Consider the following 26,289-nt stretch of genomic DNA (forward strand, 5'->3'; position numbering starts at 1 on the left):
TCTTGGTTGTGGGAAGTTTTCATGTTAGAAATTACATGCAACGATGCAGTCAAGTAGGCTGCTATATCAGCATTTTCCGTCAGGCAGTAATCCAGAAGTAGTGGTAGCCTACAATTTTTCAGCTTACTTCGTTAAGAAAATGGTTACCCTTCTATCCATATCCTATCCACATCGGGTAATTTGTTTTACACACCTGTTGTAAATTCACGCTGTTGTAGCGCAAGCAGCGAATGGCTTCCTCATGTCTAATTCAAGGTATGCGCCTCACATTTTTGTTTAAATTCTACCTAAACGTCTGATGTGCAGCAACGTGATTTCGTTTTGAGCAGGCAGTATATATAAAGCGTAACTATTTTTTGTATTTTTACAACATATTGATTTCGAGACACGCGACGACCCACAAGTAATTACTGCATCGATCTACGAACGCATCCATTTTTCCTGGGCTGATTCTGTTCAATGTTGTAATCATTGAACAAAAAAACACGTTTTAATCTTCTGAGCCAAACCGGTATTTTACTCTTGTAGTCAATCGTCCTCCTCCTCCCATTGCCCTCCAGACCTTGTCTGGACAAATCCCTTCAGTGACAGGATGAAACTTACTAATCATTGGGGATCAATGAGGTCACAGAAGTAAGAACAAAGGGCATTTGGCTAAAGTTTGACTTCTAATCAAGAGTGGGTGGGGGAGTCAGTCGTTGGAGTGCTATGTGTGTCCATAGTCTGTTCCACTCTGAATTACCTCATCAAATGGGCCAGTAGCGAAGCTGATTAAGGGACAATTTACAGTAGGAAGGGGAGGGAGACAGTGGGCCAGCCAGAAGGAAACACCGGTCAGGAAAGGAAGAACCAGCCTGCCTTGATTAATGGAAGTCATGAGACATAGAGCAGGCCCCAGAACGGATAGCATAAATGAGAGGGAGGTGAAGGTGAAAGAAAAGAGAGCGACGGTCATGATATTGATGGAGAACATTGAGATGAAGCTGTTTGCCTTTGAGGCCCCGTCACAAGTGGGTCAACTGCAGGAATCCCAGTTTAATGACCCGGACCCAAGCCCAGGCCCTGAAGAGGTAAGAACCACATTCAACATCACGCTATACATTGTTAGTATGGACGAGGCGACGTATAACTTCATAGTTTCTCATTGGTTTGTGATCATGTAAAAAAAACTTGCTAGATACTCTGAAAGAGTGAGCTAATATAACATGCTTAGCATTTAAATATAGCTTCAAGTTCCATGTTTCAGGTTGGTTGCTTGGAATTCTTTAGTCCAGCTCCTCTTGACTGTTTCCAAGTGGCCTGTCTAAACCTATAGTAAATAATCAAGCCTATAATAAAGAAGTCCTAATGCTATATAAAACATTAGTACTGACTTCACTGGTGTGTCTCTCTCTCACAGCCTTACCTTGAACACCCCCTGGTGCCTCTAAATGAGATTGTGACAGAGCCTGTTGATAAACAAAATCCCAGGAACACTACAGAATCTCCGTCACTCACCAGGATGGAGAACAAGGGACCACAGCCCCCTATGATGAAGATGGATAACGTTGAGATAGAGATGGAGGTGTTTCCGTATACAGGGATGACTGAGGAGGACCTGGTGGACAGATGGTCTCGCGCCTCTTCGGTAATGTCCACCGAAAGAAACACCCATGTTGCAAATCTGCTAGAATCTGCATTTGCTTTCTCTTCCTTATGAAACAAGTTGGAGGCCAGATGTCTTCCATTTAGTACATGAGGGGAAGGGGTGGAGGTCTCCACACTTTGTTTTGTTGGGGCTGGGAGAAGGTGAGGGTTGTTTCAACACTTACTGCTGTGTTAGAGTACTTGCTCTGGATGTTGAAGTCATAGAAAGTCAGTTTGGCCCTCCTCTCCATCCAGACCCAAGGAGCGCCCACACCCGAGGCCCCCCACAGCCCTCCCACCAAGCTGAAGTGGAGGAGGTCGGTGCCCGAGAAGAGGGGTCTGGTGGTGAAGGACGTCGTCTGTCTGCCCAGCGGGCACCCTCGGGGCCAGGAGCTCAGTCACATCGTGCCCTGGGGCGGGGAGAGGGCAGAGCTGGAAGCCCTGGGCCTCGTTACCAGGATGTCCATTGACGACTCCTGGAGTGCCCATGAGATGGAGAGTCGGCTGGCTTCTCTATTCAAGAGACGGTTCTCCAGCAAACAAGGGCAGGCGGTCTCCTTTACCTACCTCAAGGTAGTTAATATCACATTCCATCCTGAATGTGATATTACATTCATGGAAGCCGACTAGGCTCTTCACAATAGACTTACTTTTGTGTGTGTGTGTGTGTGTGTGTGGGTGCATGTGTGTGTGTTTGTGTGTGTGTGCGTGCGTGCGCCAGTGTCTGCAGGGCTCTCGGGTGTTATTTATCCCTGACTTACCGCCTCAGTCGGATTGGACTGGGAAGCAGGTACTGAAGATCACAGGACACGGACCCCTCTATGTCCTCTGTCACCATGACTACACTGAGGTAAACACTGCCGGCTATCTCTAGAAATAACCCTGACTGAAAATGGACAAAGGAGGAAATTGGCTTAAGTTACTCTTGTTGCATTGCTCTTTGTTTTGTTTGTGGTGCACTCTACTATTCCATTGTGTGATTTTGATTGAAAGCATCTGTCTGCTTATTTGTTTTGTACAGACAAAAAGTGACTGTGTGGCTGACAGGGCTCAAACTTTGAAAAGGTACACCTTTTTAATCTGATAATTGGTTGCTATAGACGGTTCCAAGTACATGATTACATTTACATTTATTCATTTAGCAGACGCTTTTATCCAAAGCGACTTCCAAGAGAGAGCTTTACAAAGGGCATAGGTCACTGATCATAACAACGAGATAGCCACAAAACATTGCGAGTAGCCAAAACATGAAGCACACATTGTGAACAACCAAAATAAGTGCCAAAGGGAAGAACCATGAGAGCATGTAGTTAAACAAGTTACAATTAAACAACATGAACTGCTATAAGTGCAAGTGTACCTGTGGAAAAAAAAGCAAGCAACAATAATAAAACAATATGGCATTAAGGATTGAGAAATTATGGATTAAGAAATTATACAACCCACATGACCGGTTATGTTGAGTACACAGGGCACGGCTCATTCAAAAAAAAAATCTCAACATCTCATTCAGACAGGAGTTATGTTTGGATGCCAATAAAGATGGTATACATGACGTTAACCCTCGGGATGAAATTAGGGTATCCCGTTTATCTACCCCCACTGTTGAAGAGGTAAGTTTTCAAATTAGTAAGAGATGAATGTTCTAGAGTTATGTATGGTGTGTTATGTCGGGTGTCAGGTGGCTAAGCGGTTAGGGAATCGGGCTGGTAATCTGAAGGTTGCCGGTAAAAAAAAAAAAAAAAAAATACTGTGCAATGTCATTTTCTTTGGGGGTGGGTAGAGGCAGGGAAGGGTGAGAAACACCAGTTCAGCAGTCTTCTCACCTATGAAGTACTGCTAGTCTTTCCAGGAGACTTTGGAAGTAGATGCCATCCTCAGACTGTTCAGGGAACAGAACATGACCGCAGATGTCCAGACCCATTTCCATGTGCCGAGGTCGGCAATCCTCAGCAGTGCCTTCGCAGCCTTGAAGAATCCCTCCTTCAGCTTCAGGACGACTCCCATCCTCCACCTCGTCGGAGAGGAGGACCAAGGCCACGACGGGTCGCTCGGAGAGTTCTTTAGGTACCCGTTTCCCTGCCAACGTTCTAGGTAACTAGTTTTAATTTACTAAATTACCCAATCATCCCTTCGGGGGTCTCTTTGTGCTACCGCTTCTGCTTGCAGACTGGCTCTGCTGGAGGTGCAGGAGAGCTCCCTACTGGAGGGCCAACCGGGCCTTCTGTTGATGACCTATGACCTGGTCGCCTTGGAAGAAAGGCGCTACTTTGCTGCTGGAGCACTGGTGGGCTGGTCGCTGTGCCATGGAGGACCAGGCCTGCGCTGCCTTCACCCGGCCCTCTACCAGCTCATGTGTGGCCACAACCCCTCATTGGAGGACTTCGACTGGAGGGAGGTGGCGGATGCAGACATTCAGGTCCAACTGCAACAGGTACTTCAGACTTTTCACATACTTGGATTATACAGGATTAGTAGTTTGTGCTGCAGTACTAGGGCCAATATTTTACCTTTTCTGCAGTTCAACTGTATACGTGTGTCATGGTGTAGAATACAGTATGTATGCAGTATGAAACTAACTGAACCTCAAAATGTTACACCCATTCCTTCCTTCATTCTCTGTGGTGGTGCTGGTGGATGCCCTGCAGCTACTGAATTGTGGCTCAGTCCAGAAGCTCAGTCCCAGCCAGTGTGAGTGGGTGGCAGGCTGTGGCCTCCCAGAGATCTACACAGCCCACACCAAAGAGCTTCCCTCCATCTATGCTTGTGTGGTCGAACACTACATCTACCACAGGTAAGATACTTAACCTAAAGTACTCAGAACTGGGACCAAATAGATCCATCTAAAAAATCGAATGGAATACTTAAAAGAATTGTCAGCCTGACAATGCCAAAATAATGGACAGGGGAATCTCAAGTTTCAAGGTATTGTTTGTTTGTTTGTTTGTTTATTCGCATTTATACAATGATTAAAACAATATAAAGATACAACAGAAGAGGAAAAAAACAAATCATGAACTTAATAGTCAATATTATACATTAATCGATATTATACATTAATCAAACGAAACAACATTTTCCAAGATAAACAAAAAAGGTTTAGGTTTATCATGCTAAACAACCATCGAACCGCTTTTATTGTGAAAACTTCTGATCCTCTCCCCAGGCTGGATAGCATGATCTCACAGTTTACAGAGGGTGTGAACAGCTGCGGTGGTCTATGGGATATCATGAAAGCTCACTCTGTGGCCTTCCTGCCTGTCATGACAAACACCTCAGAGCCTGTGTCTCTCTCGAGATGTTCCAGGTCTCCTCGACTCTCCCAGAATCTGATCTGACAGCCTCTGAGAGCACCATCACCTGTTGGGAAACTTTCCTCATGGTCAGTGGTAGGCTTTCTGTCCTGTCTGAATTGATCAGTTCACTTGGTTTCATGTTTATACTGATGATGCGCAGAGCCAGCATGCAATGGCAGTACAGTACACACAGGGACAGTGCAAACAGTACTATGACAAAACTGGTTTAATGTTGTCTATCAACAACTTAACCCTTGTGCTGCCTTCGGGTCACAACGCCCCATCGTCGTGTTGAGACAACTTTACCCAATACAAAAACAAGGTGAAGCATTTTCTTTTAACATTCGCGCTGTGGGGGGTCTGAGTCAGCGTGACGGTTAAAAGAAAATGCTTCACTTTATTGGTTATTGGGTAAAGTTGTCGCAACAGGTTGGTGGATCACAATGACTGAAGGGTCACAATGACCCAAAGGTAACACAAGGGATACATGAAACTCAACAAAAAAACACCAGAACGGAGACTAACTCATCTTGTTGCTACTTCAAACAGAGAACCAGACCACCTTCTCCTTTGAGGACCTCCTTGCCGTCATCACAGGAGCAGATCATGTTCCTCCATTGGGCTTATCAAGGGACCTCATTCACCCATTCTCTAGCCAGGACCCACACACGATCAGTGTGCATCTGCCCTACACCACCACCACCATGGAGCAGCACCTTCTACGGAGAATAACCACTCCGCCTGGCCTTAAGGACCTGTTGATGAAGGCTGTAAACAAGTCTTGAGGCTCTGGACAAATTCTGATCAGCTACACTTTTAACTCACTTTGAAATGGTGGTCGACCCAACATAACTATACGTTTCCTGTGCACCAATCACATTCTCAAATGACAGTGGCTCTTCAAAAGTGTCAGTGTGAGTTATTTTAAGACATCATATGAAGGCAACATTGTTTCGTAAATTGAAATTTGATGCATTGTATGTTGTAATGTCAGCCCATGGGGTATTTTATCATATTAATATTTCAAAATAATTTCATACTTCAATGTTTTTTATTTTTAAAACTAAGACTGAATTAAAACGTTTTTTTTAAATGTATTGCATGGCTTAAAGCAGAACAACAGATTTAATGAGACAGTATTTTTATTGAGTAATATTCTACAAAATATGTCAAAAGCACACTCAAAAGAAACAGTACGTTGCATATGAAACGTTCAGCTGAGATTTAGCTGTCACATGACAGGTACATGACCTGTGTACTTTCACGGTCCAACAGTCTTTTGGAGTCTTCTCACTGTGACTTTGACGGGCGTTTTAAGATTATTCGACAAAAGCTGAAAGTTTTCACATGAATCTTTTGTCAGTCATTATGGCAATTCACTCATTTTGATACATTTTTGTTGATTCCAGCAATTCCTTAAATTGAATTGGTGGCCACACATATTCACATACTCACCTCTTCAATTAGAGCTGTGACATTTTCGTTTGTCAACTGAACAGTAGAGGTCATCTTGATTTGTCCGTATAGCAGTGCAGTCAAGTCTAAGGGAGTCATGTTAGAAAAAAGGAATGTTACTATCCAAGCACAGTTGTCAAGGAAGAACTAGTATGTGCATGTTTCACAAAGGGAGGACTATAAGAGGAGGACCGGTTGATACAAAATTAATAAAACTGGTTTCAAGTTAATGTATATAATTAACATCCTAACCTTACATAGGTATGTATATACTGTAGTTGCCAAAGCAACACAATGTGTCAATATTCCAATACTATTGCTTTATATACTTTATGTATACATTTTGATTAAGATCATATTGCATTTGTAAAATAAATTTAAAAAAACATTGCCTACCTCGAAAAGGTTCTGGAGTTGTTTGTAAAGTTGTTAAGGGTGGGGTTGTTGGAGTAGCTGTTGGGGCAGCTGTTGGAGCAGCAGTTGGGGCAGCTGTTGGCGCAGCTGTTGGAGCTGCTGTTGGGGCTGCAGTTGGGGCTGCTGTTGGAGCAGCAGTTGGGGCAGTTGTGGGTGTAGTTGTTGGAGCAGCTATTGTAGTTGTTGGAGTAACTGTCGTGGGTGTAGTTGTTGGAGTAACTGTTGTGGGTGTAGTTGTTGGAGTAGCTGTTGTGGATGTAGTTGTTGGAGCAGCTGTTGTGGTTGTTGGGGCTTCAGTTGTAGTTTTTGGAGCAGCTGTTGTGGTTGTTGGGGCTGCAGTTGTAGTTGTTGGAGCAGCTGTTGTGGTTGTTGGGGCTTCAGTTGTAGTTGTTGGAGCAGCTGTTGTGGTTGTTGGGGCTTCAGTTGCGGTTGTTGGAGCAGCTGTTGTAATTGTTGGAGTAACTGTTGTGGGGGTAGTTGTTGGAACCGCAGTTGTGGGTGTAGTTGTTGGAGCAGCTATTGTAGTTGTTGGAGTAACTGTCGTGGGTGTAGTTGTTGGAGTAACTGTTGTGGGTGTAGTTGTTGGAGTAGCTGTTGTGGATGTAGTTGTTGGAGCAGCTGTTGTGGTTGTTGGGGCTTCAGTTGTAGTTGTTGGAGCAGCTGTTGTGGTTGTTGGGGCTGCAGTTGTAGTTGTTGGAGCAGCTGTTGTGGTTGTTGGGGCTTCAGTTGTAGTTGTTGGAGCAGCTGTTGTGGTTGTTGGGGCTTCAGTTGCGGTTGTTGGAGCAGCTGTTGTAATTGTTGGAGTACCTGTTGTGGGGGTATTTGTTGGAACCGCAGTTGTGGGTGTAGTTGTTGGAGCAGCTATTGTAGTTGTTGGAGTAACTGTCGTGGGTGTAGTTGTTGGAGTAACTGTTGTGGGTGTAGTTGTTGGAGTAGCTGTTGTGGATGTAGTTGTTGGAGCAGCTGTTGTGGTTGTTGGGGCTTCAGTTGTAGTTGTTGGAGCAGCTGTTGTGGTTGTTGGGGCTGCAGTTGTAGTTGTTGGAGCAGCTGTTGTGGTTGTTGGGGCTTCAGTTGTAGTTGTTGGAGCAGCTGTTGTGGTTGTTGGGGCTTCAGTTGTAGTTGTTGGAGCAGCTGTTGTGGTTGTTGGGGCTTCAGTTGTGGTTGTTGGAGCAGCTGTTGTGGTTGTTGGGGCTTCAGTTGCGGTTGTTGGTGCAGCTGTTGTGGTTGTTGGGGCATCAGTTGCGGTTGTTGGAGCAGCTGTTGTGGTTGTTGGGGCTTCAGTTGTAGTTGTTGGAGCAGCTGTTGTGGTTGTTGGGGCTTCAGTTGTAGTTGTTGGAGCAGCTGTTGTGGTTGTTGGGGCTTCAGTTGTAGTTGTTGGAGCAGCTGTTGTGGTTGTTGGGGCTTCAGTTGTGGTTGTTGGAGCAGCTGTTGTGGTTGTTGAGGCTTCAGTTGTAGTTGTTGGAGCAGCTGTTCTGGATGTTGGGGCTTCAGTTGTGGTTGTTGGAGCAGCTGTTGTGGTTGTTGAGGCTTCAGTTGTGGTTGTTGGAGCAGCTGTTGTGGTTGTTGAGGCTTCAGTTGCGGTTGTTGGAGCAGCTGTTGTGGTTGTTGGGGCATCAGTTGTAGTTGTTGAAGCAGCTGTTGTGGTTGTTGGGGCTTCAGTTGTAGTTGTTGGAGCAGCTGTTGTGGTTGTTGGGGCTTCAGTTGTAGTTGTTGGAGCAGCTCTTGTGGTAGTTGGGGCATCAGTTGTAGTTGTTGAAGCAGCTGTTGTGGTTGTTGGGGCTTCAGTTGTAGTTGTTGGAGCAGCTGTTGTGGTTGTTGGGGCTTCAGTTGCGGTTGTTGGAGCAGCTGTTGTGGTTGTTGGGGCTTCAGTTGCGGTTGTTGGAGCAGCTGTTGTGGTTGTTGGGGCATCAGTTGTAGTTGTTGAAGCAGCTGTTGTGGTTGTTAGGGCTTCAGTTGTAGTTGTTGGAGCAGCTGTTGTGGTTGTTGGGGCTTCAGTTGTAGTTGTTGGAGCAGCTGTTGTGGTTGTTGGGGCTTCAGTTGTAGTTGTTGGAGCAGCTGTTGTGGTTGTTGGGGCTTCAGTTGTGGTTGTTGGAGCAGCTGTTGTGGTTGTTGAGGCTTCAGTTGTAGTTGTTGGAGCAGCTGTTCTGGATGTTGGGGCTTCAGTTGTGGTTGTTGGAGCAGCTGTTGTGGTTGTTGAGGCTTCAGTTGTGGTTGTTGGAGCAGCTGTTGTGGTTGTTGAGGCTTCAGTTGCGGTTGTTGGAGCAGCTGTTGTGGTTATTGGGGCTTCAGTTGCGGTTGTTGGAGCAGCTGTTGTGGTTGTTGGGGCTTCAGTTGCGGTTGTTGGAGCAGCTGTTGTAGTTGTTGGGGCTTCAGTTGCGGTTGTTGGAGCAGCTGTTGTGGTTGTTGGGGCATCAGTTGTAGTTGTTGAAGCAGCTGTTGTGGTTGTTGGGGCTTCAGTTGTAGTTGTTGGAGCAGCTGTTGTGGTTGTTGGGGCTTCAGTTGTAGTTGTTGGAGCAGCTCTTGTGGTAGTTGGGGCATCAGTTGTAGTTGTTGAAGCAGCTGTTGTGGTTGTTGGGGCTTCAGTTGTAGTTGTTGGAGCAGCTGTTGTGGTTGTTGGGGCTTCAGTTGCGGTTGTTGGAGCAGCTGTTGTGGTTGTTGGGGCTTCAGTTGCGGTTGTTGGAGCAGCTGTTGTGGTTGTTGGGGCATCAGTTGTAGTTGTTGAAGCAGCTGTTGTGGTTGTTAGGGCTTCAGTTGTAGTTGTTGGAGCAGCTGTTGTGGTTGTTGGGGCTTCAGTTGTAGTTGTTGGAGCAGCTCTTGTGGTAGTTGGGGCATCAGTTGTAGTTGTTGAAGCAGCTGTTGTGGTTGTTGGGGCTTCAGTTGTAGTTGTTGGAGCAACTGTTGTAGTTGTTGGAGTAACTGTTGTGGGTGTAGTTGTTGGAGTAGCTGTTGTGGATGTAGTTGTTGGAGCAGCTGTTGTGGTTGTTGGGGCTTCAGTTGTAGTTGTTGGAGCAGCTGTTGTGGTTGTTGGGGCTGCAGTTGTAGTTGTTGGAGCAGCTGTTGTGGTTGTTGGGGCTTCAGTTGTAGTTGTTGGAGCAGCTGTTGTGGTTGTTGGGGCTTCAGTTGTAGTTGTTGGAGCAGCTGTTGTGGTTGTTGGGGCTTCAGTTGTGGTTGTTGGAGCAGCTGTTGTGGTTGTTGGGGCTTCAGTTGCGGTTGTTGGAGCAGCTGTTGTGGTTGTTGGGGCATCAGTTGCGGTTGTTGGAGCAGCTGTTGTGGTTGTTGGGGCTTCAGTTGTAGTTGTTGGAGCAGCTGTTGTGGTTGTTGGGGCTTCAGTTGTAGTTGTTGGAGCAGCTGTTGTGGTTGTTGGGGCTTCAGTTGTAGTTGTTGGAGCAGCTGTTGTGGTTGTTGGGGCTTCAGTTGTGGTTGTTGGAGCAGCTGTTGTGGTTGTTGAGGCTTCAGTTGTAGTTGTTGGAGCAGCTGTTCTGGATGTTGGGGCTTCAGTTGTGGTTGTTGGAGCAGCTGTTGTGGTTGTTGAGGCTTCAGTTGTGGTTGTTGGAGCAGCTGTTGTGGTTGTTGAGGCTTCAGTTGCGGTTGTTGGAGCAGCTGTTGTGGTTATTGGGGCTTCAGTTGCGGTTGTTGGAGCAGCTGTTGTGGTTGTTGGGGCTTCAGTTGCGGTTGTTGGAGCAGCTGTTGTAGTTGTTGGGGCTTCAGTTGCGGTTGTTGGGGCAGCTGTTGTGGTTGTTGGGGCATCAGTTGTAGTTGTTGAAGCAGCTGTTGTGGTTGTTGGGGCTTCAGTTGTAGTTGTTGGAGCAGCTGTTGTGGTTGTTGGGGCTTCAGTTGTAGTTGTTGGAGCAGCTCTTGTGGTAGTTGGGGCATCAGTTGTAGTTGTTGAAGCAGCTGTTGTGGTTGTTGGGGCTTCAGTTGTAGTTGTTGGAGCAGCTGTTGTGGTTGTTGGGGCTTCAGTTGCGGTTGTTGGAGCAGCTGTTGTGGTTGTTGGGGCTTCAGTTGCGGTTGTTGGAGCAGCTGTTGTGGTTGTTGGGGCATCAGTTGTAGTTGTTGAAGCAGCTGTTGTGGTTGTTAGGGCTTCAGTTGTAGTTGTTGGAGCAGCTGTTGTGGTTGTTGGGGCTTCAGTTGTAGTTGTTGGAGCAGCTCTTGTGGTAGTTGGGGCATCAGTTGTAGTTGTTGAAGCAGCTGTTGTGGTTGTTGGGGCTTCAGTTGTAGTTGTTGGAGCAGCTGTTGTAGTTGTTGGAGTAACTGTTGTGGGTGTAGTTGTTGGAGTAGCTGTTGTGGATGTAGTTGTTGGAGCAGCTGTTGTGGTTGTTGGGGCTTCAGTTGCGGTTGTTGGAGCAGCTGTTGTGGTTGTTGGGGCTTCAGTTGTGGTTGTTGGAGCAGCTGTTGTGGTTGTTGGGGCATCAGTTGTAGTTGTTGAAGCAGCTGTTGTGGTTGTTGGGGCTTCAGTTGTAGTTGTTGGAGCAGCTGTTGTAGTTGTTGAGGCTTCAGTTGTGGTTGTTGGAGCAGCTGTTGTGGTTGTTGGGGCTTCAGTTGTGGTTGTTGGAGCAGCTGTTGTGGTTGTTGGGGCTTCAGTTGTAGTTGTTGGAGCAGCTGTTGTGGTTGTTGGGGCTTCAGTTGTGGTTGTTGGAGCAGCTGTTGTGGTTGTTGGGGCTTCAGTTGTGGTTGTTGGAGCAGCTGTTGTGGTTGTTGAGGCTTCAGTTGCGGTTGTTGGAGCAGCTGTTGTGGTTGTTGAGGCTTCAGTTGCGGTTGTTGGAGCAGCTGTTATGGTTATTGGGGCTTCAGTTGCGGTTGTTGGAGCAGCTGTTGTGGTTGTTGGGGCATCAGTTGTAGTTGTTGAAGCAGCTGTTGTAGTTGTTGGAGTAACTGTTGTGGGTGTAGTTGTTGGAGTAGCTGTTGTGGATGTAGTTGTTGGAGCAGCTGTTGTGGATGTAGTTGTTGGAGCAGCTGTTGTGGGTGTAGTTGTTGGAGAATCTGTTGTGGTTGTTGGGGCTTCAGTTGTAGTTGTTGGAGAATCTGTTGTAGTTGTTGGGGCTTCTGCTGTAGTTGCAAATAAAAGTTTGTTGAATAAAAATACATCATTGTATGGAACTAGAGAGGGTACAATTTCTGGGGAAATTGTAGGGTGTGCTTGCTCTCGCCGAAGGCTTGAGCACACCCAATAAATACCCAACTTGAAAACGACAGTGACATCTAAATGTTGGGATACATATAGTCAATAATTTGATTCAAACTGAATATCTCACAGGATAGGTGTGCATATGGCCACAACAAATATTGTGATTGATTAACTAAATAGGACAAACCAAACTAAATAAAATTATTAGCAGGCCTAATTATTACACAGGCTAATGATGCTCGTCATATTTCAGAATTTTCCATCTCATTGTTGCATCCCACACATAGGGAATACTATATAATCAGACTATTAAATATAATTAAAAAAATATAGCTGCAAGCAGCAATGGCAGATTCCTCCTAACATTGCGAACCATTGAAAAATGTATATTCTTCACAAATTGTCACTGTATAGAAACATCCATGCTGTAGACTTACCAATGGGATACCAAATCTGAAATGCAATACCATCAAGATCCACAAGGGCTTTTATTTCAAGCCAAGGAGTGAAGGGAGGGGGCTTGGTGAGCCTACTAGAATAATAATAAAACTAACAATAACAATAGGTTTCCTCCTTAAGGAGGAATCCTAATAATAATAAAACTAACAATAACAATAGGTTTCCTCCTTACGGAGGAATCCTAACAAGTCCTTGAAGGACTGACTGTATGCTAAAGTGGATTAGTGATAGGCTCCAATATATTTGATTCGATACATTGAATATCCATTTGAAAACCATTTAGAAATACATTACATGCAAATAATACATTATTTAAGACAGGATTTACAACAATATATTAATAGTAGATAGTCCTTACTGGTTGTTCCTTTAACACACGTGCAGAAAACACCTGCTAAACATATCCAAATAAGTTTGTTTTTCATCATTATGGTTTGATAATAGTCCTTATCCTATGCCGTAATAATAATTTAATCCAAAAGTGCTTGTAGTTTACTGGCTCCAACTCCTAGACTGCGCAGGTGAATATGACACTTGATAAACCTGTCATCCCTATAAGAAGGGCAAAAACCAGTCATACCGGTCGTAAGTACTGCCGATAATTGATCAACAAAGATTGTTGTGAAACAGGTTTCCATGGATAAGCAACCAATTCCACTTCTCATAGGTTAGAGACTGACATTTTATCAACTCGCCAATCATAATAAATCAACTTTATTGGACCTTATCCTTTTGACTGTTTCAACAATAGCCTACTCACACAAATCTTTTTTAGGTCTTTTTCCGTAAGGTAGGCCTAATGTAGAAATATGCCAAATAAATACGTTTTTAAGCATAGGTTAAGGTTAGGCTGATTTAGGATTAATTCCAGATGTTGACTCTTCTGACTGTGGTAAATGGGTACGCAACATTATGGAACAGTTAATGAAATGTATTAGCCCATTTTGCTCATTCAATAATGATGTCAGGCTCATCTGTTGTCAAAATGTACGGTGAAACGGTTTAGGTGGCGCTGCTTCGAGTCAAACAGGTGATGCACCGAAAGATGTGACTCATCAGAAACTGACCACATTAATACATTACATCCACGGGTGCAAGCTGTATGATTATTCGCGGTTTGTTGTTGATTCCTAAGGAAAAAGAGTAAACCGCTGGTGACCATATTAACCACCTCAGGCATAGTAACATATGTTATCTAAAAGTAAATATATTAAGGTACATTTTCTCTGAAATGTTTCTAAACGTGTATTTATTTGTGACTGCATGCACGAGTTACATTTGTAATAACCAACCTAAAGAAAAGAAAGAACAAAATCTTTAACCCTCGTGCTGCCTTCGGGTCACATGACCCAAAGGTTCATAACGAACCATCGTTGTGTTTACCCAATTTTACCCAATACAAAAACAAATAAAAATAATTTTCTTTTAACCTTCGCAATGTGGGGGGTCTGAGACAGCCCAACGGTTAAAAGAAAATGCTTCACTTTGTTTTTGTATGCGGTAAAGTTGTCGCAATACGACGGTGGGTCACAATGACTGATGGGTCAGAACGACCCGAAGATAACACAAGGGTTAATGAACCAGCACAGCACATTGGGTAAGTTGTCCGAATATGTGAACCCACTGTAACTGCTTAATAAAGTAAATATTGGTTGGGGTAGTTATGTCATCCCTTAACACTAATCTGGACACATGTTCTCTTATTTATACTCATCACAGAGCCAGCCAGTACCTCAGAGGTCACCATATTTTAAGTAGCCGACAGTAGCAGCCGTCAGAATGTGCAGCAACGCCCTCTGCGATTAGTCGAACACAACGGCAGCTCCGGGAGAGCATCATCAGCCAGTAGCAACTAATATTGCGCGGCTTCAGATGGAGTATTGTCAATCCTATGCATACTATTCACGGTTTATTATTTAAATCCACTTATTTAAGTTCAGGATGGCTGACACATGTTGCTGGTAGTGGAATGTTTTCTCCAACACTAACCAGAAAACGGAAGTTCCCACTGCTGATATATTTGAGAGAGGGGGAAGGCTAAAATGTAACACACGCTGTATCGCTAGCTAAAGTGTTTGCTATCAGCTCCACGCCGATTAATGGCGAACGCCGTTTGTAACTTTTATACAACTTCTTTTGATTTGCACCTGTGGGGCTAAAGCATTTAGCTGAACTAGCTGGAGGTCGGATAGTAAGTCTCTCTCGCCACCCAACAGTGCTGCACACCACTACCACTAGCTACAAAAAACACATAGAAAATGTTAGCTAACCTACGTTACAGTATAGTAGCAAATTGTCTAGGAATTTGTCTAGCTAGCGGACTGTTCACCAATAGCAAATATGATCTGTATGTAACATTGCTATACAACTTCGAAGGTTCTAAACTATTTCCCCCGTATTTGCAGGATGACGTGCACATGATGAGCTTGCTAGTTAGCTTAACGTTTACTACTAGCTAGACTACTAGCTACATACGACGACAACAACAACAACTGACAATGGATAGAGATTTATTGAGGCAATCGTTGGCCTATCACGGACAGTCCCTGTACGCCCATCTGTCATGTGAACAGAGTGAAAATCCAGACTTCAAAGACGTTGCCCCAGACTTATCTAAAGTCAGCTATGAAAGGTAAGCAACTTGGCTTGGTACCGCACATGATGGCAAAACCGTCACAGAATCATCTCATCCAAACAAGATATGTTTTTGTTGTTGTTGTTTTTTTTTACATTTAACAGATATAGTTTAATGCATCACAATCTAGGATTCCGTTACAAGAGTGAAGCTGTGTTACAGTCCTCAAATGACCGTTAGTATGTGGCTGTCTCTTCTAGGAAAGATGGAGGAGTGGGCAGTCACATGGTGGAGCAGTTCATTGCTAGGAAAGCGGACATTCTGTTTGCACCTTCATGGAGGTCTGCTGCACCGGTGGAGGTGGAGCTGGATGAGGAGGCAGAAGGTAGGCCTTTCATGTCCTGTCAAGTTCAAGCGTGAGAAAAGGAGAGCGAGTGAGTGCCCGCGGTGTGTGTGTGTGTGTGTGTAACAGTGTAACGTGTGTGTGTAACAGTGTCTCTGTGTGTGTGTAACATTCAGCCGAAATATATTTGTAAATGAATGCTATGGTGCCTGAAGACAGTACTGTGTGTAGAGCCCTACGCCATCATGCCCCCCCTGGAACTCTTCATGGAGGTGTCCTACGAGGACAGAAGGAACATGTTCTACAGGGACGTAGAGAGAGGGGACGCCGTCATCGGAAGGATCAACAACATCCGAGACTTTGGTTTCTTCCTCACGCTCATCTGCATGGGCGGAGGGCTGGAGAGAGACATCGAAGACCTGGAGCTCTCGGTAATGACTGCCGTCCTTCTGCATGTTTTCTTACAATGCCTCGTGTGCCGATCGACGGTGAAGCCTGTGTTGTTGAGTTGGACTCTGGAAAGCGTTCTTGCGGACCCGGCCCTCGTTAGTCGTTCTGCTTTGAGTGTCAGGGGTATTGCGCTGTGCTTTAGAGCTCTATTCTTTCCCCATCCCCAGGCACTGTGCCCTACAAGAGATGTACCTTCGAACGGAAACCATGACGACCCACTGTCTTACTACCAGATTGGAGATCTGATCAGAGGTGAATGCTGATTGTCTGAGCGATGGGGCAAGTTACTGGGCGTGCCAGTGGATTAGCTGGGGGGGAAATGATCCGTTACTGTTTTGGGTTGTGAATGTCAACTACTTGTTCCTCTGGAGAGTCAAAGTGGTGGGGGGAGGGAGTGACTGTCCTGGTCCTTCTTCTGGATGGAAGACTCTCCATCCAGGGATTGGGAGACTCCATCCAGGGGTTGATATGACTGAAGAGTTCTGTCCACACGGTTCTGTCCATCTGACCCCTGTGACCTCTTCTGCCCCCTAGCTGGCGTGAAAGACATAGACCGCTACCACGAGAAGGTCACCATTTCTCTCCAGCCCTCCTCCCTCTCTTGCAGTCTGTCCAGACTGAAGCTGGGGGTCATCAGTAGGGACGACCTCCCTCTGCACTACACGTAAGAAGCCGTTCGCTTGTGGGGGGGGGGGACAGAATTGTATTCTTAGAAGGGCCTGGGGGGCAGGGCTCGCAACTAGCTTTTTTCCTCACTATCCCAGTACCCTCCCGACGTGCAAAATGAACCGTCCCAAACTGAACTTGACCTGTCCCAAAATGTAACTTCTTGTGTGCTGGCAGGAGGGAGCGGGGGTGAAACATACTTGTTCTCAACCCCCCCCCCCCCCCCCCCCAGCTGTGCAGTGCTCATGGTGTGTGTGTGTCCCCACTCTCCCCAGGCGCAGTCTGCGCGTGGCCAACGACAGCACAGAGACCTACGAGAGGGTGATGAGGAGCTCTCTGGGGTACTCCAACCCGTCCATCGTCCAGTTCCTCCTGGGGAAAGTTGGGGTCAGTGATACCCGTCCTCCGTCAGTAATGAGGGGTTTACAGAGGTAGGGAGTGAGAGAGAAGACTCAAGAAAATCTCATGAACAGGTTCTCCTGCACCACATACACCAATCTGACTGCTAAATTATTTCTTTTTTTAACTGTAAGTTCAATGTCTGCACTATGCACTTCATATGCACAATAACATATAGTATCCATGCTGCTATCCTCAGCACTTCTATATGTTGTTTTTATCGTATATGTTGTTTTTAACCTGTCGATGTCTGTTTGCATGAGTATGTCAAATGTTATAATGTTGTTTTACTTGCACATTTGGACTTTGGGGAAACGCAATTTCGATTGTCTGTGTAACTACTTGTTGCATGGTCTGATTGACAATAAAGTTCACTTTGACTTTGACAGGGAGGACATCTTTGTTTTTCGAAGTAGGAACAAAGAAGCTATTGTCATTGTATCTTTTTTTAATTACTTTCCATTTTCAAGCAAACATTTCCTGGAGGAGGACTTTGCCATTTCTCTCAGAAAGAAACAATCTTCCTCGTGGGCACTGAAATGGTATGTGGGACAAGTGCCAACCTTTGAGAGGAAAACCAAACCTGTAAATCATGTTATAGTTGGGCCCCATGTTGCACTGTATACACGTTTTCAGTGTGTCCATCTCTTGTGTTTCAGTGTGAGGTCCGGTGTGGACCATTTCAAGCACAACCGCCACGTAGAAGCTATGAATGAGTACAACAAAGCCCTGGAGATCGACACCAACAACACAGAGGCTCTTGTTGCCCGGGGAGCTCTGTAAGTGTGACATATGAGAAGTCAAACACGCTTCTGCCGCGCTGTCCTTTGTGACCCGGTTGGTCTGGGATTTGATTACAGAAGAGGAAAAAGTAAACAATATTCCACAGGTATGCCAACAAGGGCAGCCTTGTGAAGGCAATCAGCGACTTTGAGCTGGCGTTGGAGAGCTGTCCCACTCACAGGAACGCGAAAAAGTACCTGTGTCAGACTCTGGTGGAGCGCGGAGGGCAGTGAGTGTACTTCCTTTCATCGATACATTCCTTGCATCGTAACCAGTAGCGGTTTCGATGAAACGTGCCATTGTTGCAGTTGATGGTGACGATAACTGTACTTGCGGTACTAGTCGGGCGGCATTGGGTAGGTTGCTTATCTCGGGATTAGGTTCCATGTTTAATCCAACCATGTGACTGTGAGTCAGGCTGGAGGAGCAGGAGAAGCTGGTGACCGCCGAGGGTCTTTACCGGAGAGCCCTGGCGCTGGACAGCACCTTCCCTGACGCCCAGGAGGCCATGACGAAGATCCAGCTGCTCATCCAGGTGAGCTGGGCAAAACACACACCTCACCTACCCTCTCACCTGACCCAGAGAACACACACCTCACCTGGCCCAGAGAACACACACCTCACCTACCCTCTCACCTGGCCCAGAGAACACACACCTCACCTACCCTCTCACCTGGCCCAGAGAACACACACCTCACCTACCCTCTCACCTGACCCAGAGAACACACACCTCACCTGGCCCAGAGAACACACACCTCACCTACCCTCTCACCTGGCCCAGAGAACACACACCTCACCTACCCTCTCACCTGACCCAGAGAACACACACCTCACCTACCCTCTCACCTGGCCCAGAGAACACACACCTCACCTACCCTTTCACCTGACCCAGAGAACACACACCTCACCTGGCCCAGAGAAAACACACCTCACCTACCCTCTCACCTGGGCCAGAGAACACACACCTCACCTACCCTCTCACCTGACCCAGAGAACACACACCTCACCTGGCCCAGAGAACACACACCTCACCTACCCTCTCACCTGGCCCAGAGAACACACACCTCACCTACCCTCTCACCTGACCCAGAGAACACACACCTCACCTACCCTCTCACCTGGCCCAGAGAACACACACCTCACCTACCCTTTCACCTGACCCAGAGAACACACACTTCACCTGACCCAGAGAACACACACCTCACCTACCCTCTCACCTGACCCAGAGAATAGACTGCACTACTACCAACTGTCTCACATCCTGCCACCCCAAGTGCTATAAAACACTCTGGAAGGGACCTACCTTGTCACAAAGATATGCCGGGTGTTGCTCACCTTTTGATCTCCAGTGCTAACCAGTGTGCAGTGCTGAGGTATTGTGTAATACTGATGAGGTATTGTGTAATACTGATGAGGTGCTTCCTTCTGTTTGTGTCCCTGTGACCTGGGCCCCCACCCTGACTGCCTGGCTGCCTCACTCGTCGCCTGTCTCTCTGGGGAAAACAACCAATAAACAACCCAACAACCGCCTTCTAACTGTGATGGTTGGTGTCCTGTACCTGGTCTTCAAACGGTAAACTCCAAAAACCCTCTTTTTTCTTTTTCTTCAAACTGGGGGAATTGAAACTGCTATATTCTGTGTCCTTGGCCCGTCACTTTGATCGGTAAATTCCTGCCTCTGTCTGTGTTTTCACAAACCTTGCCTGTGTGTATGAACTTGTTCGACCTCTGCTCCTTCACACTTCTATCGCATTCTAAAATGAATGGATGAACCTCTGGTTTGGGGTTTCTGCACCCCTGGCTGTCTGTGTGCGCTCGAACCGCGGGGGGTGCAATTGTACTCTGTTGATTGGCTGCGTTAAAGAAATCGATGAAACTGCGAGAAGAGGCGGCCGCTAAGGAGCTGGAGGACGCTAAGAACACCACGGAGAGCAGCGCTCAGAAATTGCGTAAGATCTTGAAAGAAGAGAAAAGGTAAATCCAGTGTCATGGTAACCAAAGGTAACCCCGTCCCGTGTAGTCAGGTACTCACACACATACAAACATGCTTTTATTTGGTAAATATCTGGGTCTTATTTAGAAGAAGTCCTGAGTTCTAAGCGTTCACTCAAGTGACGACGACCTGGAGTCTTAGTTCTGTTGTTCCACGCTCTCTAGGATGAAAAAGAAACGCAAGCGGTCGAGTTCGTCCTCGACGTCCTCCAGCAGCTCTGCCCGCTCCTCGTCCTCTTCCTCCGGACACAGGAAGTCCAAGAAACGGAAGAGGAAGCGCAGGCGCTCGTCCCGCGGGAGCAAACGCCAGCGCAGGCTCTCCTCCCGCGACGAGGAGGAGGAGGACGAGGAGGAGTGGTACCCGGCCCCAGCCAACACCTCTGCCTCCTTCCTCGGCCGGGGGGCCGGGGGCGGGGCCGGGGGGGAGTACACGGGGGCGGACGTGACAGAGTGGGACAGGGAGTCCTACAGCCAGAAGCAGGCCCCACGCTCCCTGTCCCCCTCCCCTCACCGCTCAGACTCCCCGGGCTCCTCCCCCCAGGCGGCAGACCGACAGAGGGATGGATCAGAGGTGGAGGGGCGGCCCAGCGGGAGCGGCCGGCCAGGAGGAGGAGGCGGGGGGAGCAGCAGGCGGGAGAGGAGCAAGGAGAGAAACGGGGGCGAGAGGGAGGCCTCCAGGGGCCTGGGCAGCCCCAGACACAGGAAGCTGTCCTCGACTTCCTCAGTGGGGTCCGAATACTCCCGCAAGTCTGAGCTCCCGTCCCAGAGCCAGACTTCGTCCAGACGATCTGAGGGCTCTAACCAGGACAGTTTCGCTTCCAGGAGATCGGATGGCGGGAAGGAGAGTGATCTCTCCAGGAGATCGGATAGCGGCAGGCACGAGGTTGGAGCCAGGTCCAGCAAGAAGGAGGATATCAAGGCAGCTCGGAAGTCGGAGGGAGATAACCAGTTTCCCTCCAATACTTCTCGTAACGGCCGGGGCTCCTCGGATGGAGGTGATAAGAAAGCCCTTCCTGCTAATCTCCTCGACATCTTCAGCCAGATAGCCCAGTTTGAGAAGGAGAAAGGTGGCAAGCAAAACAAATAAATTGAGCTTTTATGTAATCCATGTACTAATCTCTTACATGTGGGCAGGAAGTTACCAAATAGTAAAAAAGAAAGTTTACGCTGGGGTAAAACACATTAACATTTGAACTGTTGAAGGTTAAGCCAGTGTTCAGCCTTCAGATCATATTGTTCTGGTTTCTATGTGAAATTACTACTCATGTTTACGTTTAGTTGCTTAGTGACATCAGTGATAAATTAACTTTTTACCACTGTGTCTGTGCCACATTTTATTTCCTGACCTTAGATTGATGGTAATGTTTGAAGTGTCTCATTTCTGTCCAGCTTTGACAATAAACAGAATGAATGAACTAAGCTCTGTTATTTTGTCGGATTTATGTTTGGGTTATTTGACACGAGGGGGACACGAGGGGGATTGTAAATGCAGGTTTTAGTTAAAGATCCCATCAGATCTTTTGGTTTCCTATGAGAGCCTTATTGTTAATGCTTCACCGTTTACCTTTGCAAGGCCTTGCTTAACAACAACAAGGCCATAATGATCTGAAACCAGGAATTTATGTTTGCCTTGCTCAAACTATTGACTTTGTTAGTAATGGTTATTTCACCATTTCGTACAGCCCAGACTGGTTCTCTCCTGTCACGTCTCACACTTCAACTCCAGAGACGTGTCACCAGCCTGTGTCCCTCCCTGGTCCCCATGGCTTATTGGTAAGCTACTTGCTGTCACGTTTATGATTTAATAACTGGACATGATATAACCCTGTAGAGTGAGCGCGACGTGGGTCCCAGACTGGCTTATACACAGCTTAACATCCTCCGCACACCAACTCTGTCATTACTTGGTCCATCACAGACAGCTAGATGTTTCCTCTCTCTGCTTCATCCTGTTACAGGAGATTAGTCACTAATTTACAGGCATCGAATTTTACCCTGCAATGCTCTCTGCCGCTCTGAGAAAGGCATTACCGATTTTGACCACTGGAGGGCAGTGCAACACCAGTTCTGCAGAGGATTTCACTGTTTGATATCCGTATTGAATTTAAGAAACAATCTGATTATTCTGGCAAGTTTATATGATGTGTAAAGGTACATGTTTTCGGAATTTGGACCAGTGAAGAGGGTTAACAAGTGTATTTGTGAGTTGGAAGAAAGAAAATAAGAAAATGGTATTCAGAATAAAAATGTTCTTGTTGTACTTGTGAATAATTGTGACTGTCTGGTGTCTGTGAAGGACCTTCAGTCCTTGGGGTCTGTCTGGAAGACAGACCAGGACTTAGGGGGCAGGCTTCACTGCTTTTTGATGAAACTGCAGATTTTGGCATTTGTGAATCCTGACTTTCCCTTTTCCTTCAAACTCCAAACCTCGAGTCCTTTTCAAAAGAGGGATTCTGTCGTTAAGACCTCTTTCTTCTGTCTGACAATCAGACGGTGGAACATGCAGAGGTGAGACATTTTGAATTAGTGTAAGTTAGGGAACAGGATGTTTCAGTCTCTACAACAAAAGTACCGTCTAAAGTTCTCAGAGCATGACTGAATGACAGAGAAATGCAAAGGCTGTCTTTAAGTTCCAGGATAATTGAGAATTAAGGGTCTTAAAATTCACAGTATAAACTTCCCCTTTTCAGACTCTAAATGTACATGGGACCATCACAGCACATTGTCCAATGCTGGAGAGAAATAGTTACAATATACAGTATGATAGTTCATCGTAAATGTCATATTAATATAAACAGAACATATAGAGGAGAGTTGCTTTCTGCTAAATACTTTCGACATTTGGCCGGCACTTCAACCATTTCAATTTCAATCGTTGAAATAACTCTCATGGCAACTGCACTGCATGTTCTACGTTCCACAAATGTGTTCCAATAGTTTACAATAGTATTTTTATATTGTGTCTTATGTTAAATCAAAGATTGGAAGGGGCAGGCATTCTTATCTGAGGCCTTCAGAGTATTCTTTAACAACAACAAAAACGACAGTAAGTAGAGTGTGGTCTCCTGCAGACAAAGCATCTATTCTAGGAACTGCACAAGACCAAGAGGGCTTTAGAGGAATTTGTACCTTCTCAAACACAAGAAGATGGACTGCATGTAAAAAAGAATACTCTTGACTACTGTCCTCCTTTGCAATCCTCCTTCATCTCCAAGTGTTTGTTTTCCCTGTCAGTCATAACCACATTAGCTTAGCATTCAAAGGCCCACACTTCTGATGGAAATCTCTCGGCAAAATAGTATTTTCTATGGGTTTACTCACTCACTACAAGCAAGGGGAATGCATTGTACAGCACGAGGAAATTTAAATCAGAGTGATAAAATAGCCTACACTCTGATACACACATTGAAGAATAATAAAAAAAAGAAGTCTGCAAATTCCATTATGGCTGAAAAGTCCCAAAGGATTTGGGTTAATTTAGTAAACACAGTGTCAGAGGCTGCTATACAGAGACGACTGTGAGAGGAGAGAGGAGAACGATCTCACCGGGTGCATGAGAGCGAGAGAAACGCTGACTGTGTGAACCGCAGCCCCAGCAAGCCTAAACCCAGTCCTCAGATAGCAGCACTTTCTCATTTACTTCTTCCCTATTTTAATAATAGCTGTGCATAAGTAATTTATGAAAGGCCAACCAGGCACCGGGCATGGGAAAATTAAACTCATTTTATCTGAAAGCAGGTGGATTTCTATTTATCATTAACATGCATAGAATTTGCACAATGTTATTTCTGCTACTGATGGAACGTAACCAAATAATGTATGAGGTTTTTTTTTGTGCTTATGCTGGAGTGAAATTCATAGATAAAAGTACTAGCTTTTTGTGCAATTTTCTGCACACGAAAACTAATTCTGGGAAGCTTCTTATTACAGCACAGGCTCATTTGGTTTGCATTAAATAGGGACATAAGTGACATTAGGATTCCTCTGCAGATTTCAGGAGATGTGCGTCCTGTTAAATCATTAGTCCCCCTCCTCCCTTTCCCCTCACCAATACTTAGCAATCTGCTTCTCTCCAGAACAGACATTAAACAATTTATTTTCACTTGACCAATGTTATGGCATGAATGTGTCTGATGAATGATATTAAAAGATATGATATTGGCGGAAAGATACATTTTACTAAGAAATAAGCCATTTTAAATGATGTATCATCAACAGTGGTAGTATTGTTATCATCACTAGTGTGCTGGAGATCAGCAAAAAACGACGTTTCCTAACCTTTACATTGAATTATCCCTAGTGGATGGATTACTTCAGTTGTCTTTAGTTTATTTGAAGACTATGTTGCCTCAGTAAAAATGTGTGTTGCTGCTTGAGACTTGTACCGTGACAGATGGACCTGTGGCTTTTCACAGGATATCAAAATGCATTAGCAAGTCACCTTATCACCCTTACTGGCGTCTGATCCGGTGATTCTGTGTGTACACTGAAGGGCATGGTGGTATTGGAAAGGATCAGAAGACACGATCTGCCAGCTATACATACCTCTCACTATTCTGATGATGAACGGTGATGTGCGTGTCTGAGTGTGTGTGTGTGTGTGTGTGTATGTCTGAGTGTATGTGTGTGTCTGAATGTGCGTGTGTGTTTGCGTGTGTGTGCTCACTGTATCATCTTTGTGCTCCAGCAAACAGCAAAGCTACATAGAGATTCCTGGCCGGCATTGTTTTGTAATGTGTTTCTGACTGTCTGCACTGATCCCAAGCTAAGGTACTTACCAAGCCATTGTTGTCTAAGTATGCTATTTTCTGGCTGGGCAGCTCCAGTATAGATTCTGGGGTTTCAAAGAGACATTTGTTACAGCAAATGGAATGCTAATCCCACTATGTGATATGTATACGTGTCAACACTGGAGCCTTTAAAAGCCGGTAATGCACCAAAGAACAGTCTTGGTCCTTTATGACAACCAGATTTAACCACCTATTCATTCTCCTCTTTCCATAAAGTTGTCCTGACTGACAACACTTCAATATTATTTGTTATAAAACTACTTTTATGTTCAAAGAATATTTAGACTGTCTAATATTATAGTATATTATATGAAATGGAAACACACCGACTGAAACAGTTGAAACTTAATTATTATAAAATGCACACATTTATTAGTCATTAACAGTACAGCTATGCAGTCTTAATGTGATGAAATATAGTATGTTTTATAAATTTGATGTTTTTTTTCTCATGGTTATGGTCATGATTGGTCATGACCAGAGATGAAATAAATTACAAAATAAAATATGAAATGTACATTTATGATGGCATGTTTTCCTAATATTCTGTGCAGCATTTTGCAAACTTCTGTGTAACCATTTCTAAACATGCAGTGGAAGATCATAGTTAATTCTGCTGATTTAATGCAAGGGACGTATCGGCCACAGCATCAGAAATACTAACAAGCTTAGTATAAGCTTTGGCTGAAATGTTATGAGGTTTGAATTTCTGGAACGACCATGGTCTGTGGAGGGAAATCTCACTTCAGCAGAAATAGAACGATTCCTGTGCTTAAAAATTAGTGCTACTGCATATCTTTTTTGCAAGGAAAGGAGGTTTGGTCCTTATAAAAAATGCACCGCATGTAAAAATTGGGTGAAGAAACCGTCCTCCGAGGCCTAATCAGTTAAGAAGTTGTCAAATGTAATGTGCATTAAGAGATTAAGACTTTGCAGGGTTAACGCTGAGATCATTGTTAACTCATTATGAGTGCAAACGTCCTTAAATTTGAGCACTTAACAAATGTATACGTGACAAGTTGGTGTAGCTGCACTTCCAGTGGGCCCATAAATCAGTCAAAACTGACATAAGCATGTTACATTTACAACTCTCATCATTTTGTGGAGCTCTGTGAGGGGCAAGGGGGGGGTGTCCTCCCCTGAACATGGTAAATCCTGTTTGTGTCTATCGGTCTCTCCCAGGTCTTACGCTAATCTGGCCATCCTTGCCCCACAGGCATATCTGTTTTCATTTACAGGAAAGAGATAACTTCTTGAACTTGTTTAGCCAGGTGCTAGTCATAATTCAGATTCCAGATGATCTGAATCAAAACGGTGCTATCCCGCTTGTAATAAAAGTATGTGGTTATCGTCAATTGATGTGAGTCACAGCTAAAACCATAAGGGAAATTCCAGACTAGGAGAGCATTTGCATGATCAGACATTATTTTCATATAAACCACATTTTGTGGTTTATGAATTAAGGAAACAGAAATTGTGGAATTAGTTCAAATCAAATTACAAACCACACTATCTAATGTAATAACATGCCTGTTTTTCCATTCTCATTGATTTGAGTAATTAGTTCTGGACCCCAAAATGCTTCCCTTTAAATCCAGGAAAAGCAGATGTGATTTGAGGTGCAATTTAATCTTGCTTTAATGAAGAACTAATGGACGCATTGCAAATTACTTTTTTGTAGTTGAACAGGAAAAAAAATCTATTTCCTGCTTTGAAAAGATCAAGAGTATCTTTCATAATGGCGAGAGTGGCGCAGCCAGCCTCATTGCATCGAGCCAACAAGCTCTTTTACCCAACTCACAATTCAATGGTGAGGAGGCCACAATTAGCGACAAAGCAGGGAAAATGCATGGCTACAGCAGAATTGCTCTCCACGCATGGCTCAACCCTCAAGCTCCTGACGCCTTGTTAGAGCC

The 26,289-nt window shown here is 45.3% G+C and overlaps 3 protein-coding genes across 19 annotated transcripts; 2 read left to right on the forward strand and 1 right to left on the reverse strand.

Moving 5' to 3' along the window:
- Positions 1-134: 134 nt before the first annotated feature.
- LOC134011248 (uncharacterized) lies at positions 135-6,227 on the forward strand. Of its 3 annotated transcripts, XM_062450790.1 has the most exons (12): positions 135-255; positions 561-1,070; positions 1,400-1,627; positions 1,882-2,199; positions 2,348-2,476; positions 2,648-2,691; positions 3,140-3,239; positions 3,470-3,693; positions 3,796-4,060; positions 4,275-4,420; positions 4,793-5,008; positions 5,472-6,227. In XM_062450790.1, the coding sequence occupies exons 2-11, from the start codon at positions 867-869 to the stop codon at positions 4,962-4,964; spliced, it is 1,830 nt and encodes a 609-aa protein (XP_062306774.1). In that variant the 5' UTR covers positions 135-255; positions 561-866; the 3' UTR covers positions 4,965-5,008; positions 5,472-6,227. The 3 variants fall into 3 exon arrangements, with proteins under 3 accessions (XP_062306774.1, XP_062306773.1, XP_062306776.1); XM_062450789.1 differs by having other exon boundaries at positions 136-1,070; XM_062450792.1 differs by having other exon boundaries at positions 137-1,070; positions 4,953-5,008; positions 5,472-6,226.
- Positions 6,228-7,025: 798 nt separating this feature from the next.
- LOC134011249 (bromodomain-containing protein DDB_G0280777-like) lies at positions 7,026-12,910 on the reverse strand. Of its 2 annotated transcripts, XR_009928399.1 has the most exons (3): positions 12,734-12,910; positions 7,599-11,837; positions 7,026-7,409 (listed from the first exon to the last, which is right to left on the reverse strand). XR_009928399.1 is itself a non-coding variant. In XM_062450793.1 (2 exons), the coding sequence occupies exon 2, from the start codon at positions 8,697-8,699 to the stop codon at positions 7,653-7,655; it is 1,047 nt and encodes a 348-aa protein (XP_062306777.1). In that variant the 5' UTR covers positions 8,700-11,837; positions 12,734-12,910; the 3' UTR covers positions 7,026-7,652. The 2 variants fall into 2 exon arrangements, 1 of the variants encoding a protein (XP_062306777.1); XM_062450793.1 differs by having other exon boundaries at positions 7,026-11,837.
- Positions 12,911-14,207: 1,297 nt separating this feature from the next.
- ttc14 (tetratricopeptide repeat domain 14) lies at positions 14,208-21,002 on the forward strand. 14 transcript variants are annotated; one of them, XR_009928363.1, is made up of 15 exons: positions 14,208-14,566; positions 14,781-15,007; positions 15,211-15,335; positions 15,525-15,724; positions 15,911-15,995; positions 16,278-16,407; positions 16,685-16,840; positions 17,279-17,350; positions 17,468-17,587; positions 17,698-17,820; positions 18,009-18,185; positions 18,285-18,494; positions 18,557-18,729; positions 18,838-19,164; positions 19,456-19,704. XR_009928363.1 is itself a non-coding variant. In XM_062450351.1 (15 exons), the coding sequence occupies exons 2-14, from the start codon at positions 14,874-14,876 to the stop codon at positions 18,674-18,676; spliced, it is 1,590 nt and encodes a 529-aa protein (XP_062306335.1). In that variant the 5' UTR covers positions 14,211-14,566; positions 14,781-14,873; the 3' UTR covers positions 18,677-18,709; positions 18,772-18,981. The 14 variants fall into 14 exon arrangements, 12 of the variants coding, with proteins under 12 accessions (XP_062306330.1, XP_062306331.1, XP_062306332.1 ...); XR_009928364.1 differs by lacking the exon at positions 19,456-19,704 and having other exon boundaries at positions 14,211-14,566; positions 18,557-18,593; positions 18,656-18,729; positions 18,838-18,955; XM_062450351.1 differs by lacking the exon at positions 19,456-19,704 and having other exon boundaries at positions 14,211-14,566; positions 18,557-18,593; positions 18,656-18,709; positions 18,772-18,981.
- The last annotated feature ends 5,287 nt before the right edge of the window (positions 21,003-26,289 follow it).

Source organism: Osmerus eperlanus, chromosome 24 (genome assembly GCF_963692335.1).
Source record: "Osmerus eperlanus chromosome 24, fOsmEpe2.1, whole genome shotgun sequence".
NCBI lineage: Eukaryota > Metazoa > Chordata > Actinopteri > Osmeriformes > Osmeridae > Osmerus > Osmerus eperlanus.

Coding starts and splice junctions, on each gene's coding strand:
- LOC134011249 (XM_062450793.1), bottom strand. CDS start 8,699: ATGCCCCAACAACCACAACAGCTGCTCCAACAACCGCAACTGAAGCCC.
- ttc14 (XM_062450345.1), top strand. CDS start 14,874: ATGGATAGAGATTTATTGAGGCAATCGTTGGCCTATCACGGACAGTCC. Junction 15,008..15,210: donor TCTAAAGTCAGCTATGAAAG/GTAAGCAACTTG, acceptor TGTCTCTTCTAG/GAAAGATGGAGGAGTGGGCA. Junction 16,841..17,278: donor GTAATGAGGGGTTTACAGAG/GTAGGGAGTGAG, acceptor TCCATTTTCAAG/CAAACATTTCCTGGAGGAGG.
- LOC134011248 (XM_062450790.1), top strand. CDS start 867: ATGGAAGTCATGAGACATAGAGCAGGCCCCAGAACGGATAGCATAAAT. Junction 1,628..1,881: donor GATGGTCTCGCGCCTCTTCG/GTAATGTCCACC, acceptor CTCTCCATCCAG/ACCCAAGGAGCGCCCACACC. Junction 2,692..3,139: donor AGGGCTCAAACTTTGAAAAG/GTACACCTTTTT, acceptor CATCTCATTCAG/ACAGGAGTTATGTTTGGATG.